This window comes from Geospiza fortis, unplaced genomic scaffold (assembly GCF_000277835.1).
Source record: "Geospiza fortis unplaced genomic scaffold, GeoFor_1.0 scaffold34, whole genome shotgun sequence".
In the NCBI taxonomy this organism is placed as follows: Eukaryota; Metazoa; Chordata; class Aves; order Passeriformes; family Thraupidae; genus Geospiza; species Geospiza fortis.
Genome location: NW_005054474.1, coordinates 915739 through 937225, shown reverse-complemented (window position 1 = coordinate 937225; position 21487 = coordinate 915739). Strand labels below are relative to the sequence as shown.

Genomic DNA, 21487 nt, shown 5'->3' with positions numbered 1-21487 from the left:
TCCATCAGCCCCTTCTTCTCTGTCCAGTGGTGGAGATCTCTTCCTCAAATCCTGATTGGAGGTCAGATGTCACCATAGTGACAAGCCAGCCCTCCCAGATGTCCCAACTCCAGCTGTCCCTTGATAACCACATGAGGGGGTACAACATAACTATAAATCTATAAACTTTTCTTAACCTATATACATGATATTTGTCTATTAATTGTGAGAGTCAATCATGGCACTACTCATCTATCACAACAGCTTGAAGAGAAATGGTGCACTCAAGTCTTCTTGGAAAACCTGTAGGGAGTGACATTCCTACCTATGGCAGGGGGTTGGAATGAGATGATTTTCAAGGTCCCCTCCAACCCAAATTCAGAGATGGAGGCAGTTATCTTGATGGGCAGACCCATCTCTCAGAATGTGGTGTCCAGTTTGTTCCTCGTGGTTGCAGAACCAGCCCATCTGTCATGCAGCTTTAGTGCAGGTCACTTTCTGAGTGCCATGGAGGAAAGGCATCATCATTTTCCTTCCGTCTAAACTGCCCAAAGAGTTCTGTTTTGCCCATAGGCTCTGTGGGGAAGTGAGCTGCCTTATGCAGCAGTTTATTACCCTCAAATGTAAGAAATCCTCAAGACCAATAATATTCCAAGGCCTTCTTACCCGTAATGAGAAGGGCATTGAAAACGTGGGTGTTGCAGACATATTTTCTGAAAAATATCTTTGCTAAGATTTTTTCTCCTGAGAAGCTGAGAGTCCTCAGAAATGAAATGTAAACAATAATAATATTGTTTGTATATATTTTTAAATAATTATCTGCTGCTGTGGAATATGGCAGGTGCATCTTTGATTGGTCTCATGTGAATTGTTTCTACTTGATGACCAATCACAGGTCCAGCTGTGTCAGGACTCTGGTCAGTCACATGATTTTATTATCATTCTTTTCCTTTCTTTGCTAGCCTTCTGATGAAATCCTTTCTTCTATTCTTTTAGCATAGTTTTAATATATAGTTTTATTTTAATATATATCATAAAATAATAAATCATCCTTCTGAAACACAGAGTCAAGATTCTCATCTCTTCCCTCGTCCTGAAGATGAGGGAAACATCATCACACGTTGGGGTTCCAGGTGACAAACACCCTGATACCAGGGGATTGCAGTGATTTTTTGGGTGCACCCTCTGCCCTGCTCTCTGCTGACCCTTTTCTCTGTGCCCCTGCAGGAAGGAAGCCGGGATGGATTACAGCTCGCTCAGCGGGGTCCCGCGCTTCCTGACCCGGCCCAAGGCGTTCATGGTGTCTGTAGGGAAGGATGCCACCCTGAGCTGCCAGATCATTGGAAACCCCATCCCAGTGGTGAGCTGGGAGAAGGATAAACTTCCAGTGCAGTCTGGGGGAAGGTTTAAAACCACGGAGGATGGGGATTTGTACCGGCTAACCATCTACGACCTGAGCCTGGAGGACAGCGGCCAGTACATCTGCCGGGCCAAGAACACCATCGGGGAGGCTTTTGCTGCTGTCAGCATCAAGGTGGGAGAGGAGACCACAGTCACAGAGTCAGCTCCTTACTTCATCCAGAAACCTTCCAACATCAAAGTAACCCTGGGAGAAGACGCCATGTTCAAATGCAAAGTCCAGGGCAGCCCTCCCCTCTCGGTGAACTGGGAGAAGGATGGGCGATACCTGAGGAACAAAGCGGACGCTGGGCGCTTCCAGATTGAGTCTGCTGGCGAGTCCAACGCTCTCACCATCCAGTGTGCCCAGCTGGGGGACAGTGGCACCTACACGTGCCGGGCAGAGAACCTCATCGGCTCCGCCAGTGCCTCGGCCGCGCTGGTGGTGGAAACGCGCGGCTCCTCCAACCCCGACAGCAGCGGCAAGACGGCCTCCTTGCTGTCCCACCTGCAGAAGAGGCGGGAGGAGATCAGGAAGATGGACATCTCCCACGGCACTCTGGACTCTGCCTACTCGGTGGTGGAGGGGCTGTCCAGCCTGGGCTACGGCCTGTCCCGGGACTACGAGCGGGCGGCGGGGCTGGCCAAGGGCGCGCGCAACGCCACGCTCGGGGCGCTGACGCGCACCTGCAGCGTGACCGAGGGCAAGCACGCCAAGCTCAGCTGCTACGTGACAGGAGAGCCCAAGCCCGTGATTGTGTGGAAGAAGGACAACGAGGTCATTGAGGAAGGCCGGCGGCACGTCATCTACGAGGATGACCAGGAGAACTTTGTGCTGAAGATCCTCTTCTGCAAGCAGACGGACAACGGGCTGTACACCTGCACGGCCTCCAACCTGGCGGGGCAGACCTACAGCTCTGTGCTGGTCACTGTCAAAGGTGGGTGGGTGTGGTTCTCATCAGGGTGGGTGTGCCTGCAAGGATGCACCTTTGAATTAGGGTGGGGTGAGTGGTATGGTTTGAACAAAATGTCTGCCTCCCAACTGCTGCAGGGGAGGGTGTTAGATGTGTCACACTTTTGTTGCCATTCTGAAGAACTAGGACTGACATTCACAAGAGTGGAGTGACCCTCTGAAGGCAAGTTCTTCACCACTGACTATGGCAAACAAAGGCATCTTGGATCTGGGAGGTTTTCTAGGAGCATTCAAGGAGCACAGACTATCCAGCAACCCAAGCTGGGAAAGGCTGAATAAAGCTCTCCTGGTGGAAAGGGCTTGGGCACTTGCGTAGATGACCTGGGGACAGAGTCCCATTGCTGGTGGTTCTTACGAAGAGCAGTAAAGAGGTGCCAGGTAGGGATGGATGCGGCAGAACTGGCTGTGATGCCTCAGGTTTTAGCTTTAATATTTTTCAGATTCTGTGCTGCTTTAGTGTGTGGATCTGAGCTTCACATCAGGGCATGGTGAGCTCTGTGCACAGAGCAGGGAGACAAAACAATTCCTGCTCCAGCTGGGCACCAAGGACAAATGATCCAAATCTCAGCCCCAAGAGCACAAACACCGTGGGCTGGAGAGAGAAAAACAAGCAGGGTGGGACTGCAGGGGCTAAAGCTGGAATGGGACAATGAACTGCAAGGTGCAAATGGAGCAGAACTGATCCCAGGGAGAGACCCCGGGAGCGCTCGTGCATTTTGGGGCCATTTTGGTTCATCTTGGGTGCAGCCCTGGCTGGGCTCTGGTGCTGCCCACGGTGGATCTATTGAAGCTTCCTAATAATCCCTACTTTATTCCTTGGCTCCATCCAGTCTCTGTTCTAGGTCAGCCTGCACAAGGCATCAGCTGGTTCTGGGGCAGCTGCGGTGCACCAGGTCCCTAAGGCTCCTGTCAGTCCTGGTTTCACAGTGATGTAAGAAATCCATTCCCATGCTCTGGGTTAGTGACTGCCAATGCTCTGTCTCGCCCTCCAGGCTTTAATCACATCTGGGTTTGTGTTCACCATGGGGTTTACTCAGACGTGCCATTTGTAGTAGTAGTGGAAACCCCTCCCTACAAGATGAGTGTGTCAGGCTGCCTCAGATCCCCTGGGGGACCTACTCCAACTCTAATTACAGTCCAGCTCAGTTTTCCTGTACAGTGACCCACCAGCAGCCTGGTTCTTGCCAGGCTCTTCAGCCTTCTGCCAGCTTGGGTTGATGGATAGTCTGTGCTCCTTGAATCCTAGAAAACCTCCCAGGTCCAGGATGACTTTGTTTGCCACAGTCAGTGGTGAAGTGGTTGAAGAACTTGCCTTCAGAGAGTAATTTCACCCTTGTGAAGGTCAGTCCTAGTTCTTCAGAATGGCAACCAAAGTGTGACACACAGTTTTTATAGAATCCCAGAATGATTTGGATTGGAAGAGATTTTAAATATCATCTCATTCCAACCTCCTGCCACGGGCAGGGACACCTTCCACCAAACCAGTTTGCTCCAAGCCCCATCCAACCTGGCCTTGAACAATCCAGGAAGCTCTAAATTTTCCAGCTGCTCTCCCATTTGGCAAAGGGGACAGCAGGCAGTTTGGAATCCGTAAATGAGCTGTCAGAGACAAAAGACTTTTCCACTCGGGTGGTAAAACTCAAGGATTTTTCACTGGCAGCAAAATAAATTAGAGATAAAATTAAGTAGGAGTTATCTGTGTTTCATACTCATCTTTAAGACTCTCAGGTATTATTTGATTTTCTGTTTTCCCTTTTTTGGAAAGTGGCTCAGTCCCTGTGCCCATCAGTGACACCTGATCTGTGGGGCTCACTGGCATTTGTCCCACCCCTTGCTGTCCCGTGGAGGTGCTGAGTGGCATGGGGAAGGGCATTTGTCGTGTTCCATAAAGCTGGGGTTACCTCATGAGCTGGGGCTCGGAGCTGAAGATCAATCCTGGCCCTCACTCTGGTGGGGGATCACTTTGAGGATGGATCAAGCTCATTTCCCTGCACAGCACCTTGCAAAAACAAACCTCCCCTGCTCTGCCTGTTCTTACTGCTCTCATGGCTGCAACCTGTTCCAAAGGAGGTGAGGAAAGCAAAGGGAGCAGCCAGTCTGGGAGCAAGCGCCATGGGAAAGGGTTATTGATCCCTGTCCGTTGTCCAGAGCTGCCTGTGAGTCAGGAGGCTGAAGTGGAAATGTTTATGGATTGTTTATTTTTTATGCTGTGCCACATTTGGCTCCCTGTCCAGGCCAAGGCTGCCATGGAAAATCTACGTGTGTAGGTTATAATTAGGCCCTGATAAATGACTCTCCTTTGTGTCACCAGAAGTTCTTCTCAGCCCTCCCAAGACAGGTCAGAATGATGCAGCAGATGGAAAAAGCTTTTAATTCTGTTGAGCTTTTAATTCTGTTGTTTTGTGTCACTGGTGATGCCATTGGTTCATCTGTTGCCAGGCTTAGGGAGGGAGATCATCTTGCCATGCAAACTTCTCTTTGCTCAGCCATGTAGGAGAGGGTGAATTCTCCAAGCAGCCATCCCTAGAATCATAGGATCAGAATGGTTTGGGCTGGAAGGGACCTCAAAGGACATCTGGTTCAAACCCCCTGCTATGGGTAGGGATGCCACTCAGTGGATCAGGTTGCTCAGGGCCCTGTTCAAACTGGCCTTGAACACTTCCAGGGGTGGGACATCCATAGAAAGCCTCCTATGTTCTGTCAATCTACATCCTAGGGACCTAAGGACCCAGGAATCAAACATTTGTGAACTCTTTGTTGAGCCTGTGCCTTAAAGATCACTGAGGTGGGCAAAAAAAAAAAAAAAAAAAGGATTTTTTGAGCTGTTCCTAAATGAGATTTAGTGAATCAGACTTAAACAAAAAAAGGCTACAGGGCAGAGAATCACTCTCCTAAACAAGGAAAACTGAAGCTTGATTAGATTCAGAAATGTGCCTGGAACAGAGATAAAATCACAATCCATACACTGAGATGTGAGCTGTAAAAGGAATTGGGGAAATTGTGCCCAAGAATAAACCTTTAACAAATCAAGGAGTGGGGAGGATGGGAGGAACATAAATAACCAGCTTGGCTTTGCTGAAGGCTTTGGAGATTTCCCTGGGCCATGTGTAAAGTTGCTGAGAACAGAATTCAGGTCTCCACCCTGGGCCAAGCTGTGCTCGCTGGAGTCCCTGAATAAAGTAACCAGATACTGGATGAGAAGGTTAAAGGTTGCAAGCCAAACAGGATGGAGATGGGTAAAAACACCCTGGTGCTGAGGCCACCTTATTCTCCCTCTGATCAGATGGGATTTTGGATGGTCACTGTCATGGCAGTCACATTGGAGAACTGAAAGAGAATTGCAGCTTGAGAAATGAGGACGTAGAAAGGAAATTGGGAAAGCACGGTAGCTAGGAAGATCAAAGGCTGAAGATGGTGGAAGCTTTTCAATCTACGTTTAGCCAGCTCTTACTGGGAGGATTTTCCTTATTCTTACCTTTCCTGGACCTTTTTCATTAGGCAGAGGGAAAACTTGCCTCTGGAATAATAAATGTGAGAATTCCAGCAATAAGAAAGGGGAAATGTAGGCAAGTGAAAAAGTGAGGTCCAGAGGGCAGATGTGCCTTAATAAGGTTAAGAAAACATTGGGCTTCTTTGCAGGCTGCACCTATTCTTAGCAAAATATGTGTTAGCAGGGCTTGCTTTTTAAAAATAACATCCTCTCATTGCCAGTTTGCTTGCTGGGGACCAAACAAAAAAGCCTATGAGAGACTGGAGAAATATCTCCTCAGGATATGCAGCAAAACAGATCTCTGAAGTTCTTGCAGTTTCCTGCTAATTCCATGAGCTGCTCTTGCTCTGTGCTCCCTCAGTGTTTTGCTGTGCTGCGCCTCTCACATTTTTCCCAGTGGGCAGGTTTTGGCAGCTCTCTTATTTTCTGTTTTGTTTGCACCTCTCTGACCTGGGTGTGGTGCTGGTTATGGGCCAGATGGTTTGGGATGCCTGCTTTCAGGAGACCTCTGGTCCTTCTGTAGTACCCCTTCTGCCATCTACCCCCTCTGCTTGACCAGGCACATTCTGGACCTTGTAAAGAGCATGGAGGATGCTCAGGAGGAGGAGGAGGAGGCTGGTGGGGTTTGGAGCCACTCTGACATCTCCAAAAGCCCTGGGCTGGGTTCATCCCAGGCTTCAGTTCAGTTTATCAGCTGCTGTTGCTCTGAAGCTCCATTCAGAGGGAGATAAGACGTGTGTGCAGGACGAAAGCAGAGTTGTTTTCAGAGGATATCTGTGACCCCCAGCTGCCAAAGATAGCCTTGCACTGCCTTTCCCTGGCTGGGAGAGCACTGCTGTTACTGCAGCATGCTCCTAAGAGTCAACCAACCCTGCTGTGCTTGAACATTTAAGAGCTTTTTCCCGGAATAGCTTTTTTATTTTTATTTTTTTTTTTCACTTTAGGTACTGCTTAGTGACTGTAAAGGGAGAGGGGTTAATGATATGGCCAGCTGCTCCAAGTATGGGAATACACTTGTGTGCCTCTCAGGTGCAGCTTGTGTTTCTTTTTGGCCCTTGTGCAGCTCTCAGTGTTCCCAGTGGCAGCTCCAGGCTCCCTCCTGCCAGAGGGCTGCATCCCTCTGATCAAAGCTTGCTTACAGAATGCCAGAATGGTTTGCTTTGGAAGAGACCTTAAACCTCATCTCCTCCAACCCCTGCCATGGCAAGGACACCTTCCACTATCCCAGGGTGCTCCAAATCCCACCCAGCCAGGCCTTGGACACTTCCAGGGATCCAGGAGCAGCCAGAGCTTCTCTGGGCACCCTGTGCCAGGGCCTCAGCACCCTCAGAATAAAGAATTTCACCATAATATCTTATTTAACCCTGAGAAAAAAAAATCAGGAAAAAAAGAAAAAAGGCTAATCACCATCTGGAGTGTGGGCAGAGCAGATCTGTGACCGTGTTCACAGGGGTCCAAGGATGTGGGAAGAGATGAGGATCTGACTCCATGTTTCAGAAGGCTGATTTATTATTTTATGATATTACATCATATTAAAACTATACTAAAAGAATAGAAGAAAGGATTTCGTCAGAAGGCTAGCTAAGAATAGAATAGGAAGGAATGATAACAAATGTTTGTGTCTTGGACAGAGAGTCCAAGCCAGCTGGGCTGTGATTGGCCATTAATTAGAAACATGCAACATGGGCCAGTCACAGATGCACCTGTTGCATTCCACAGCAGCAGATAATCAATGTTCACATTTTGTTCCTGAGGCCTCTCAGCCTCTCAGGAGGAAAAAAATCCTAAGGAAAGGATTTTCCATAAAAGATGTCTGTGACATAGATCTGTGTAACCAAAGCTGAAGGCTTTTCAAGTCAAGATTTTGACTTGCCTTAAACTAAGGTGTATTTAGGCATAACATTAAAAAAAATAAATTTCCAAGTTGACATGCTTAGGGTCACCTTCCTGTTCCTGGACATATTGTGTGGGTTCCCAGTCAGGTTTTACCCTCAGGATAACAAAGATAGTCCATGGCATTGCTCCCTCCAGGTGTCCTGCCAAGCCTTTAGAGTCTGGTACCTCATTTAAACTGAGAGAGGGGAGCTTTATATCAGATATTAGGAAGAAATTCTTCACTGTGAGGGTGGTGAGGCGGGATGGAGTCACAAAAACCAGCTGGGAGCTGGCACAGCCATTACTGGGAGGTGAAGGTACATATCCAGGCATGATCTCTCACAAAGCATGAGCAGTGTTCCAGCACTGGCTAATCCAATGTGTGACATGGCTGTGGCACCAGTCCCGCGGCCCTGGCCACCAGCTGTGCTCTTCAGTCCAGCTCCTCTTTCCCCACTTTAGGGCTGGGGTATCAGGGTGATGTCACAGTGCAGCTGTCGCTGGAATTTGACATTGTTCAGCTCATAAAATGACTTCCCTCACTGTCATGCAGCGGCTTGGTGGGTTTGATCTATGCTTGGGTTGGGCCCTCAGCCAGAGCACTGCAGCCCCACTGCTGGAGCAGGGCTGAGCCAGTTGGGAGACTGGGGCTCCTTCTCTATTTCTTTTGTTGTTGTTGGCAAAAGCTGCTACAGAGCCCTTGGGGCTGGTGGGGAGAACAGAAAACTCCTCCTTTTGTGCACATCTGATTGTGCACAGCCACCTCACAGCTCTCTGTGCCCCTTCAGATCACTTCTGCTCTAAGACCACCCTTAAAACATTGGTTCTTGCACCAGCTCAGCTGCTCACTCCCACCTGGAATTTCTGCCCTGTGCTGTGTCCCATGCCCAGCTTGTTTGTCATTAAACTGTCACAGACATGTTTTATGAGAAATCCTTTCCTTAGGATTTTTCCTCCTGAGAAGCTGAGAGGCCTCAGGAACAAAATGTAAACAATGATTATCTGCTGCTGTGGAATGCAACAGGTGCATCTGTGATTGTTCTCATGTGGCTGTTGCTAATTAATGGCCAATCACAGTCCAGCTGGCTCGGACTCTCTGAGCCACAAGCCTTTGTTATTCATTCCTTCTTTTTCTATTCTTAGCTAGCCTTCTGATGAAATCCTTTCTTCTATTCTTTTAGTATAGTTTTAATGTAATATATATCATAAAATAATAAATCAATCCTTCTGAACATGGAGTCAGATCCTCATCTCTTCCCTCATCCTCAGACCCCTGCGAACACTGTCACAATTAAACCAGTTCTGGAAGGATTCTTTTAAAGGCCTTTTACTCCAACCAGGCCTTGACCACTTCCAGGGATAGGGCAGCCACAGCTCTGTTACTATGATATTTTATGAAAAATCTCTTTGCTAAGATTTTTTTTTCTCTTAAAAAGCTGAGAAGCTTCAACTTCTTTATGTTTTGCTGCTTTGAAATATAATTTAGGAAATTGTTTACTCAACATGTAAATTGTTTTAATTTAATGTCTAATCACAGCCAGCTGTGTCAGACTCTAAGTCTGTCACAAGTTTTTATTATCATTCTTGTCTAACCTTGTCTCCTTGCTCTTTAGTATAATTTTAGTAATTTCATATAATTAATTTCATATAATTAATTTCATATAATTAATTTCATATAATTAATTTCATATAATTAATTTCATATAATTAATTTCATATAATTAATTTCATATAATTAATTTCATATAATTAATTTCATATAATTAATTTCATATAATTAATTTCATATAATAGCCTTCTAAAAACTTAGAGTCAATTCTCATCTTTCACCTCATCCTCAAACCCACAACACTACAACACAGCTCCTCTGGGCAATGTGTTTAACTCTCACCACCCTCAAAGAGAATTTCTTCCTAAATTCCCATCTAAACCTCTTCTCATCTCTCATTCTCCTTCCTCTTTTTACCCTCTTAAGAACCCACCATACCCTTCAAGGCGAAGCTGAAGGACCTCGAGGTGAGGGAGAAGGAATCTGCCACGTTCCAGTGCGAAGTGCCCGTGGCTGGGACAGAGACAGCTTGGTTCAAGGAGGAGACCAAGCTGCAGCAGAGCAAGAAGTACAACATCGAGGAGGAGGGCACCTACCGCCGCCTCACCGTGCAGAACGTCACCACGGACGATGATGCTGTTTACATCTGTGAGATGAAGGAAGGGAGCAGGACCATTGCAGAGCTCTCTGTCCAAGGTAAGTGAAATAGGGGTCTCCTCCAGCCAGGTCTCATAAGCTCTTGGAGGTCTATTTCACACCCAAGATAGCTCAGGTACCCTAGAAGGGATAAAATCAGCAGGATGGCTTCTGTGGTAGTGTTGGAAACAAAACGGTTTTAATAAAAGGCAAAATAACAAAACTCTTTACAGAAAAAACAAGCCAGGTGCAAATGTTCCTTGCCCCTGGTAAAACACCTCAGAAAAGCCATTAGTGTCTTTGTTGTCTTCTTTTTCTAGTAAATTGTTCAGGTGGGACTTTTTGGCTTCTGTCCGACTGGCCATCCTTAAGTTTGAGGTGAAGTCCCCCAGGTCCTATGAGATGTCTTTTCACCTAATTGAGGAGAGAAACTTCTGGGCTTCTTTCCTTTTTAGGGGGACAAAGGATAGTTTTGTCACTCCATCAACAGGGGGGAGCACATTGCTATAGGTAAGAACAGCTCTTGGTATTTCAGATTGGCCAAAAGTGTGGGGTTCACCCTGAGGCTCTGGGTTTGACCTTGTGAGAAGGATTTGCCACGTCCATGTGGGCACTGAAGAGGAGCAGAGTCCCTTGTGGTGTGAAGATGTGGTCAGTGGTCCTTAGGGCTTCTGGCAGGGTGTCTCTGGACACACGGCCACACAGCAGGGACAGGCTGTGTTGTACAAGGTGTCATCCAGTGGGAGCCCATGCTGAGAAAAACTTCCTCCAGCTGTGGCCTGGGCCTGTAGACTTCTCTTTGATGCCTTGGAGTGGCTTCCTGAGACAGAGGCTAGGCAAGATTAAAAGAATAAAAGTGGGTATTTATTAAAGGCCTTCAGTAGTGGGCAGTCAGAAACCTCTGAGAGGGGCTACACCCAGGATGGATGATGGTCATGAGTTTTTCATACAATTACAAGTTTGGTCCATTTACATACCAGGGGTTAATCCTCCAATTACAGCTTCATGTAATGAGGTAATTTACTCCAAGTTTTCTCCACCAATTCACAGAATTCCCAGAATGACCAGGTAGGAAGAGACCTTCAAGATCATCGAGTCCAGCCCAGCCCCAGCACCTCAACTGAACCCTGGCACCCAGTGCCACATCCAGGCTTTGTTAAGCACACCCAGGGATGGGGACTCCCCCTCCCAGGCAGCCATTCCAGAACGTTATCACCTTTCTGTAAAAAACTTTTTCCTGATATCCAACCTGTATTTCCCTTGGCACAGCTTGAGGTGAATTCACTGCTGTTTACATCTCTCAGGGCCTGAAACAGTCAGGTGTCCCTGAGTTTCAGGCCTAGAGAGGAATTGTTTTGTGTGAATAAAATGGGAGAACAGCTGCTGAAAGGCTATGGAGTTTTAGAGTTACATACCAGAGCAGTACAGGATCTGAAAAATATAAAATCTAAATCCTAAGGCATCCCCTTAACATGACCCCAAGCATCAGATGTGTCCCCTGGCACTGTCACACCCATCTTGTCTGGTGTCCAGTGAACAGAGTGGTGACTCTTGTCCAGGAATGATGCTGACCACCATGAAAAGGGGGTTTAGCAGCTGTGGCCAGATGTGCGGTGCAGGCTGCAGTCAACACCAGCATGGTTTAGATTGGAAAACACAGCTCCAGATCCCTGGCAGCTGGAGCAGTTTTCTGGAGTTTAAGAAGGGGACAAGGAAAGTCTTGGGACTCCAGCTGCTCAGAGTGGCCCCGAGATGTGTTAGAAAGTCTCTTTTTCCCAGCCCAGCCATCGAAGAAGGAGTCAGAGCTCTTCATTTCTCAGTCTCAAGGTTGTTTATTGTTTCTTATCTATAAAATTCTTTCTCCTGTCCAGCCAAGGGCCACTCAACAGGACAGTCAGAGGCACTCTGCCTCCCCTGGGCATTGTTATCTTTTTATACTAAAAACTACATGTACAATATTTACAATTACTTTCCAATACCTATCACCTATGTTAGACAGTGAGCTTCTACTCTAAACCAATCTAAAAATATCAACATCACCCAGAAGATGGAGGCCAAGAAGAAGGAGGAAAAAGGCTGGACACGCACAGATTCCTTTATCTTGCCCCCTGAACCTCCATACCAAAAACCCCAAAAATCTATTTTTTCACCCCATGATAAATTCACTATTATTCTACCTAAACTGTCGTGGCTTGCATATCCTCATATAAGGTTGGTAACTTGCTCCATGGGTCATAATCAAACCCACAGGGGTCTTGGGCTCTGTGCCAGGGTCTCTGAGCCCCCTGGCAGGGTCCTGGCACTCCAGGACAGCCAGAGGGATGTCCTGAATTCTGACAGGAAAGGACAAAGGATGGCCATGTCCAGGTATCCTGAGTCTGGTGGTTCAGAGTGGAGTGGGACTAGGTGTAGTTGGGTATGGTGTGGGTGTCTCTCAGTGAGTAGACACAAACCCCACAGCTGCAGGCACTGGAGCCTGCCACAACCACAGGATTAATCTTGTCCTGACTCATTTGGAGTCTGAGTATACTCCCAGTGAAACCAGAAGGAGTTCTTCATATATAAATCACTACAAGACAGCTGAGGGATGTGCATCCTCATGCAAATTCCTTTTTGTACCACCAGTAAAAAGCTGAGAGTGCACAGAGGTGGATGCAGAAGGGAAAATTTAGTCCAGAGACTTGGGAGAGCACAGACTGACATCTTTTTGTTGCACCTTCCATTAGGTCTGGACCAGCCTACCCCTGTGTGTTTGCTCCCAGTAGGACAGCTGGTATTTTGTTCACTTGTTTGTGCTGTAATGGTATGTTCCATCCAAAAGAGAGCGACTGAGCCAGGTGGAGCTTTCTGGAGGGGAGAGAAGGCAGAGCCTTCCTGGGGGAGCCTTGTGCCTGCCCTGGGAGGGGATTGGAGCGAGAAAGGTGGGGTGGGGACAATGTGAGAGCTTGGCCAGAGGTAAAGAACTGTGGGATGAGGACAGTGCTGAGGGCAGAGAGGTCAAGGAGGAGGATAAGCAGAGAATCAGGTCTTGCATCTTGTGGTGAAATCTGTGCTTGATGTGTTATTTTATGAGGGAGTTCAGCATTGCTGTCCATTAAACAGCTCTGGGTGATCTGCCTGGGCAAAGCCTCTTTCACCTCTCAGGGACTGCTCTGGAGCTGGAGCCGGTCACTGTTGGTCATTTGGGGCGGTCTCCTTGTGGTTTGGCCACATCTTTTCTGTGAACATTCACATCTTATGGCTTTGAGGTTGTCCTAGTAAGTGATGATAATCACAGTCACTTGGAAAGGACATAAATTCATTCAATGTGAATTTCTGTTGACACTAAGAAGAAACCTGAGATTTTCAGTGTCTTTCTCATTAATTTAGGTAACTTCTGTGTTTGCCATGTTGGTTGTGTGACTTTGATGGAGGGGAAATCCTAAAGGCAAAGGAGAGACCTGTCTGGCTTTAGACTGACCTACTTCAGCAAAGTTTTAATTTGAATTTCCAGCATATGTGGGTAATGAAAGTTGACAAATCTGTTCTCATGCAAGGCCATGTATATTTTGTGTTTACCCAGCATCTGGCTCTGCTTGGTAGACAAGAAACCTGAGTGACTGCAGTCAAATAAGATTTGCTTTCCTCTCTTTAAAGGCCAAAGTGAGTCCTTGGGGTCATCTGTTCTGTGTGACTCAGAGCCTTGGAATTTATTTTCAGGTGTCTGCATGGTGTCTATAATATTTTGACTGGGAGTGGGCTAGTCCTGTTTCAGTCTGGATGGTCCAAAGCGTTTAATATCTGCTGTTTGCTGACTGTGATTATTGTGTTATCTGAAGGGAACATCATTAAAAAGCTCCCACGGAAAACTGCTGTCTTCATCAAGGACACAGCCACCTTCTGCGTGGAGCTGGACAACGACTGCCAGAACGTCAGGTGGCTGAAGAACAGAGAGGAAGTGAAACCCAGCGACCGCATCTCCATCACGCGCTCTGGCAAACAGCACACCATGACCATCCGGGAGTGCAAGGTGGAAGATGCTGGGGAGATTGCCTTCCTGGCTGATGAAAGCAGGACTTCCACCCAGTTCACTGTGACCAGTAAGCTTCTCTTTTGTTTGGCCTTGGTGTTGTGTTTTCCCATGGCACCGTTGTTGGTTTGAGTGCCACCGTGGTAATTTTGGTGTCCAAAACCAGCTGAGGGTTTGATATGTGGCACAAAAAGCCATCAGCCCATCTGTGAGTGTTGTGAGATGTTTGGAGGGATCCAAACAGGACTTCCACCCAGTTCACTGTGACAAGTGAGCTCCTCTTTTGTTTGGCCTTGGTGTTGTGACTTCCCATGGCACCATTGTTGTTTTGAGTGCCACTGCGGTAATTTTGGTGTCCAAAACCAGCTGAAGGTTTGATGTCTGCCACAAAAAGGCAACAGCCTGTCTGTGAGTGTTGTGAGGTGTTTGGAGGGATCCAAACAGAGAGAATATCCGTAGAGTCATGGAATGGATTGGGCTGGATGGGATTCCACCCCATGCCATTGGCAGGGACACTTTCCATCACACCAAGATTTTCAGGGCCTTGTCCAGCCTGGCCTTGAAATGGATGCTCCACCCCTGGCCTCCACCACTTCCAGGGGTGGAGCATCCATGGTTTCTCTGGGTGAAAGCAGTGTTGGGGAAAGACCATGGCACAAACTTATCTTACTTGACAGAGCAGTAGCAGCAGGTGCAACATCATCAAGACTGGACCTGAAATGAAATTTTGGTGAAGTTGCCTATTTTTATTTGGCATTATTTTGATGACACTGCATTTCCTGGGTGAAATCTGCTTTATTTAAGACAAAAATACATATGATTTCTGGTTCTGTTGCAGTTCTGGATCATATATGAACAAATCACCCACTCCAGTCACAATCTGGGGAGAGTAATTCTTTTCTCTCAACACTGCAATCAGTCAGTGGCAAAAAGGAATCTTTTATTTAAAGATACTTAACTGCTGAGTTATCTAAACTTGGTTTGGGCATTCTGAAGCCGTTGAACTAAAATGAGGAAAAAATGAAGAAAGTGTCACGTTTGGTTTTGTGACAGTTTCTAAGGTATTTGTAAACCTGTACCATCCAAACAAGCACCTATGCAATGGGAACAATAAAGTTCAGCTTGATTTCAGGCTCTGCTGTTTAAATTATGAAGAAAGGGTTGATTCATGGAATAGAAATTGTAAGAAACTGCCTTCCCACAAACAGGTATTGCTGAAGAAAACATTGCATTACAATTTCTGATGGCAAGGTCAAGAGATCTCATTCCAGCACTTAGCGTTCAGCTTAATGTTACCCTAATGGGACCTTTGACATCTCTCTGTGACCAGCAGTCACTGACAGGCTGGTAACTGTGCACCCCAAACCACTTCTGTGTCTATTTCTGTAAGGAAGGAAAAGCGTATCGCCTTGAGATTTCCTATTTTTACACTTTGTGCATATCAGATTTACTGCCTGGAGAATCCTCTGTGCTGTGTCCACATCTTTTCAATTAGCTGGGTGAGACTGGTGGTGGTTCTGATATCTTTTATAATGTACAGGCAATGTTTGTGTATTGTTTCTCATCTTGCATTGTTAATGCAAGATGACAAATAATGCAAAACTGTTGCCATTTTAAAGATGGGGAAACTGAGGCAGGAAGGAGATCAGTTGTCCCAGAGCTCAGTTTTAGTTTAGACTCATCAACAGACTCCATCTACAGTCAGGAATTCTTGAGTATGCCCACTGTGGGATTGTTTCACCCACCTCCCACACCTTCTTTGAGCTGGATTAATTGCTCCTGAGTGTGCTGCTCATGGGATCACAGTTGGAGTCTGGTTGACTGACTTAACCCTGACACCTTTCAGAAAGCCAAAATTAAATGAAATTAATCCTGAACCATGTCAGTAGAGGTGTAACCAGAGACCATCAGGTAATTCCTCTTGACTATGTAAGTGGCAGCACATAGTGAATAATGCTGATGGGACTTGAGACTTCTCTAAAGGGTTCAAGAAGAATAAAAGGGTGAAAATAAATAATAATTATTCAAATACCTGTAGAAATGTGTTTATAGCCTCAGGCACCATAAAGTAGGCACATCTCCTCAATAGTAGGTTCTCATGGTGGGGACACATCTTTGTTGTTTCCTTTTGAAGTTAATTCCAAGTCCCAGAAACTGGTTCTGAATAAATTAGTAAAACAAAGATCCCACACGATGTCATTTTTGGGAGACAAAGTTACAGCTTCTGAGTGGGGGTAGCATAAAATTCAGGAGCAGGACAGATACCCAGATGAAAGGGGCTACAGGGGACATGCAAGCCTGTGTAACAAAGCCAGGCTCTCCGTAACTCTTAAGAGATTTGAACAACCTTAGAAGATGGGTAAAACCATCAGCAGAGTGAAAATAAGAAGCTGAGTGTTAGTCTGCTTTGCCCAGGAGCTGTGAAGGGCAGAAATGTGGGTCTCTATCCAGCACTGGAGATTTAAGCCTACAAAATGTTTGTTGAAGACTCTCTGATTTTCTTGAGAGTTTAATATTGTGTAGATATCACATATGTTTAGCTGTGCAATAAAAGTATTGGACATCAGAGTTTGAGCTTGAGCTGGAATGATAATGATTCTGTGATCTTTGTTTAAAACAGCCTCAAAGCACCTTCCATCCATTCTCTTGCTTTTCCATCTCACATCAATGTTTTATGGAGGTTTATTAAGCAAGATGAACTTTTAGCCCAGCGTAAGCTATTTTGGCTTTTCCCCTCTGATGTAACTCACTGCTCTGCTTTGTTTTGTTTCCTTCCCTTGCACAGCTCCCAAAAAACCTCCCACCCAACCCCCATCTGACCCTGTGGTGAAAAATAAAACAGAAACCTCAGTGACCCTGGCGTGGTCCCCTCCGAGGATGGAGCGGCCCATCCCAGTGGACGGCTACATCGTGGAGCGCAAGAAACTCACCGGCTTCACCTGGGTGAGGTGCCACGAGTCCCACGTCCCCAGCCCCGAGCTCACGGTCAGCAACCTGCCAGAAGAGGCTGATTACCAGTTCAGAGTGTCTGCTGTCAATGCCTATGGACAGAGCCCCTACCTGGAGTTCCCTGGGAGCCTGCACCTCGGTGAGCACGAAACCGGCACTAAACGGGGTGGTTGGACACGTGGGTGCTCTGAAAACATTTTCCATGACTTTGAGGATGGAGAAATAGCCCAGCAAAATCCTCTTTGCCTTCACTGCTGGTTCTCCTGCTTCGTGCTAACCACTGACCTTCAGCAAAGGGAGGAAGGAAAAAGTGTCCAAACCCACCCCAGCGAGGGTCGTTGGGTTTCTGTGGCGGAGCTGTGGGTTCATGTTCCAATATCCCACATCAGGCTGTGGGGGAGGCAGAGCTCCCTGCTCTGCACCTTAAACCTGTAAATGCTTCTTCTGCACCCACAATGAAAAGAAAAATTAACATGGTCTTATGGTACAATTTTCAATATATAGACATGAGATATCGATCTTGCACCTAGAGAATATTTATGGGTGATCATACCATCATGAAAACCAAGTTCTAGCCAGTCTCTCTTTAATCTAAGAGTTTCTAGGAGAAATCAAGGGGTTTTGCTTTATTTCTAGGGTGCCAATGTGCCCATACAATCATTGGGTGCAATGGGATTTCTTCTTCCTTTGAATCACTGCACTAGAAAATATCTGTACAGATATTGAAGACCCACACAAACTTTGATCATGCTGTGTCTTGTGATTGTGTAATCCTTGTCCCTTGCTGTCTGAACATGCCTGTATTGTACTAGAGTATCTAGAACTGACTCATAGGGATATCTAAAAGTCCGTCCTTCTGAAATCTAAGACTAGTATTGGCTATTCAATAAACAACACACTTGCAGGGGACTTAAGGGTTTCTGGCCTATGCCTTTATAAATTTTAGGGATACAAAAAAAATCAGTAAAATATGCCTGTTTTTCAAGAGCTGCAAAAACAGGACTCCAGAGGTCAATTACATGCTGTAGAAGGAAACAAATCCTTTAGACCAACCATGCATTTCCTTCAGTGAATAAGAATTTTATAAAGCTGCATTAATTAATTTTCACATGTTGTTTACCCTGACCATTGTGGTTCCTAAGATGAGTTCTCCTCCATGGCAGTGTTGTTCTCAGAGGTGTATGTTGTTCTTCCCTAGAACCCGTCCTGGCTGTGAAGAACCCCCTGACAACAGCTGAAGTTGCACCTGGAGGTGATGCCCTGTTCACTGTTGACCTGACCAAGACATGTTCTGGCACTTGGTACCTGAATGGCAAAGTCTTACAGGAAAGTGAGACCTACGTCATCAACAGAACCCAAACCACCCACACCCTGGTCATTAAAAATGTCACCAGGAAAGATGATGGGGCAGAAGTGAAATTTGTTGCCAATGACGTTGAGACCAGCACCAAGATGAGAGTGAGAGGTATTTATTGTCATTGCTGTCCATCCTTCTCCCACTCAGGGGGTGGTTCCTGGGAATTGAGGATTAAAACTGGGTCTGGAGGCTTTCCTTGGTCTGTGGGAAGCACCTGGAATTGTGTCATGTGGTTAATGTGTGTCCTGGTAATGACCTCACAGCTCAGAGTGAGTGGATCTGGCCAGCTGGTGGTATCAGAACTAGATTGCTTCACATCAACTCATGAATTTTGGTCAAATTTATGTCATTCACAACCACCTGTCAGTGGACTCTGTCACCAAATCTGCCACTAATTCTGTCAGTGGATTCTGTCACCAAATCTGCCACTAATTCACCTTAAAGTTGTAATTTCAGCTCTAGCTTTGACCAGTCTCTTTGCCTGTAATAATCTCTCAAAAGTAAAAGAGCATTCATCACTAACAAAGCTTTTCTTGTAGGTTTTTTAGTCCACCATGTGTGGGATATAAAGTTAGTATGCTGGAGCTTGATTTAAGATCAAATTTTCCTCTCTGAAATGGCAGTACCATCTGTACCTACCACATTGCAAGGCAAGACATGATGAATTCATAACAAATAATTTCTTCTGGAAGGATATCTTTGGGTTAGGAGAAGATCTCTGCAGAAGCATGTTCAGAGTATTATTTATCAGTAGAAAAAAATGTGTTGGGCTTTTTTTCTTAGTAACTCTGAAAGTAAAAACAGATCAAGCTTTCTGAACTGAGAAAGAATGCACTGTATTGACATAAGTGTTGTTACAGTCCCACAAACTGAGTTCTACAGCACTTTGCTCTAACAAACTAAAAATGGAGCCCCATCTCTCTCTCTACAAGGCCTTTGAAGGATCAACTGACCAATTAAGAAATGACACCTCAATTATTTTTACTTTTAACCCAATAACCAACCACCCGCAATGGGGACTTTTTATCCAATTACACAAAACCACCCAAACCCGTGAAGAAGAAGGAGAAGGACCAGCCTCCAGCATAAAACCTCCATCTTGCTTTATATCCATTACTGTATTCTAAACCCTTAAACTCTGAGTTTCCTATCCTGTGATGTCACACATTTCTATACAAACTCCACACCCACAATCCCAGTTCTCTCATTCCATTTTGGAAACTTCTCCACAGCCTCAGGTCAATGCAGTGTTCTCTTGGGGGTCAGTGCCTGGCAGCACAGAAATCTGAAATTCTCAGCAGCCAGGGGTCCAACAGAGTGTGAGGGCAGGAAAAGGATCTAACACCTTCAGAGATCTCACAGTCTGCAGCAGGCCTGTATCAGGGATAAGTTATCATGATATAACTCAAAATAACAAAGCCTCTTGTCCTGGCAGGAGCTGCAGTGAGATTTACCAACAAGACCAAAGATGTAGAAAAAGTCTCAGCTCGGCTGAGGGAGGAAGCCAAACTCCAGGCTGAGCTTTCAGACACAGAGGCCACTGTGAAGTGGATGAAAGATGGGAAGGAGCTCAAGGCCAGTGAAAAATACGAGTTCCAAACTGTGGGCAAGAGGCACATCCTGAAAATCCGCAGTGCTGCTGAGGAGGACGCTGGAGTCTATGAGTGCTTCTGTGAAGGGGATAAAATGGTTTATCAGCTCTCAGTGAAAGGTGAGTGACTACCTGGGCTGCTCTGCACTGATGATGTTCCTGCCCTAAACCAGTGGAGCCATCAAGGCACACAAGGGGAGACTCCAGAGGGAGTTGGGTAATTGCCCATCAACATCCAGCCTTGATAATGTGTCCCACAGCAGAACTGGGGAGCAAATACAGCAACTGGACAGGTGCTAGGAGCTGTGCTTTCACTCCAATTGGCATCTTCATATCCCAGGGAATTTGGTGTAATTTCCTGAGGGTGAGTGGTGGGTAGGGAACAGTGCTCTTGAGATGAAGAAATCCAGCCCAGGGGCAGGACATGACACAGGGTCCTGCAGTTCTGGTTGTACAGAGACTTCAGTTCTGGTCATACAAGATCATCTTGGAATTGTGGGATTTGTGTTGGTTTTTTGTTTTTTGGTTTTTTTGGGTGGTTTTCTTTTGGTGGGTTTTTTTTGTTTGTTTGTTTTAAATTTTATTATTATTATTTGTTTGAGGATATTCTTGTTATTTTCTGTCAATACTGTGGTGGATAAGGGAAAAGACCTTTCCAGGGCACATCCTGTTTACAAAGGTGTTCAGATGTGTAGAAAAACAGCAGAGTTGCACTTTATTTTGATATTTCTTGAACCAACACTGTCTTACAGCTGATCTATTTTTTTTAGCTGTTCTTTCTTTCATGGCAGTCTCTACCTTTACCCTGAAACCAACATCATTAAGCCTCCTTCTTGCAAACCTTCCCATCTGTGCAAGATTTTATGAACTAGAGCAAAGCTGTCTCTGCCTTGAAGGGGACCAGGTTTTACCTAAAACCTCCAGTCTATCCCCAGACTGTTCCTCACATGGATCATCAGATGTCTGCTGAGGTTCAGAGCACAATGTCTAACCCATGGCCAGTCCAGCCTGTTGTCAGACTGTCACCAAAAGTGAAGGAAAAACAAAAACTCTCCAACAGCATTTTTCAGTGTTAGAGGATCAAGGCATCACTTTATTTCTGGTCAGGATATGCAACAGAAATAATATCATCCACAAATTGCCTGGGTCATGGGAGGAAATCATGCCATCACACATGATGTTTACTTGATTTTTCAATTATACAGTCAAAACCCAGAGAAATTAATTGGTTCAATGTTCATTGGTGCCAGCTTCTGCAGTTCTTAGTATTTGGTTTCCTGTTGGTTATTGATCCCTTTGCCTTCAATGCTAATTGGGTTCTCATTCTGTGTTCTCTTATTGATCTTTTCTGAGACCAGGTGTCTCCAGCCATGCCAGGGGTGATGTCTGGAGTTGATATTCATTAATGGTTATTACCTTTTTTCTATCTCCTGCACTACCCCCAGTCTGTTGAGGTGTTAAACTCATCAGGCCTCAAGTGGTGATAGAGTTCCTTGAAAAGAAACTTCAATTCCTTTCCCCTGGGCAAAGACAAACAAAATCCCTGACTGGAGTTATATAAAAATTTTAAACTTTGTGTTGTTTAATACAATTTGACAGTTGTATTAAACAACTGTTGAATGTTTAATTTAACAATTAAACAGTTGTTAAATTAAACAATTCTGGAGGGATTTCAGAACCT

At 45.8% G+C, this 21487-nt stretch overlaps 1 protein-coding gene across 1 annotated transcript in view; it reads left to right on the top strand.

Annotated features, from left to right (window-relative positions):
- OBSCN (obscurin, cytoskeletal calmodulin and titin-interacting RhoGEF) overlaps positions 1-21487 on the top strand; it is a 160015-nt gene that overhangs the window by 8552 nt on the left and 129976 nt on the right. The window contains 6 exon segments of the mRNA XM_031062951.1: positions 1207-2315; positions 9691-9960; positions 13719-13979; positions 16695-16997; positions 18057-18323; positions 19651-19926. Of these exon segments, the coding sequence (XP_030918811.1) occupies positions 1220-2315; positions 9691-9960; positions 13719-13979; positions 16695-16997; positions 18057-18323; positions 19651-19926 (2473 nt within the window). The 5' untranslated portion in view covers positions 1207-1219.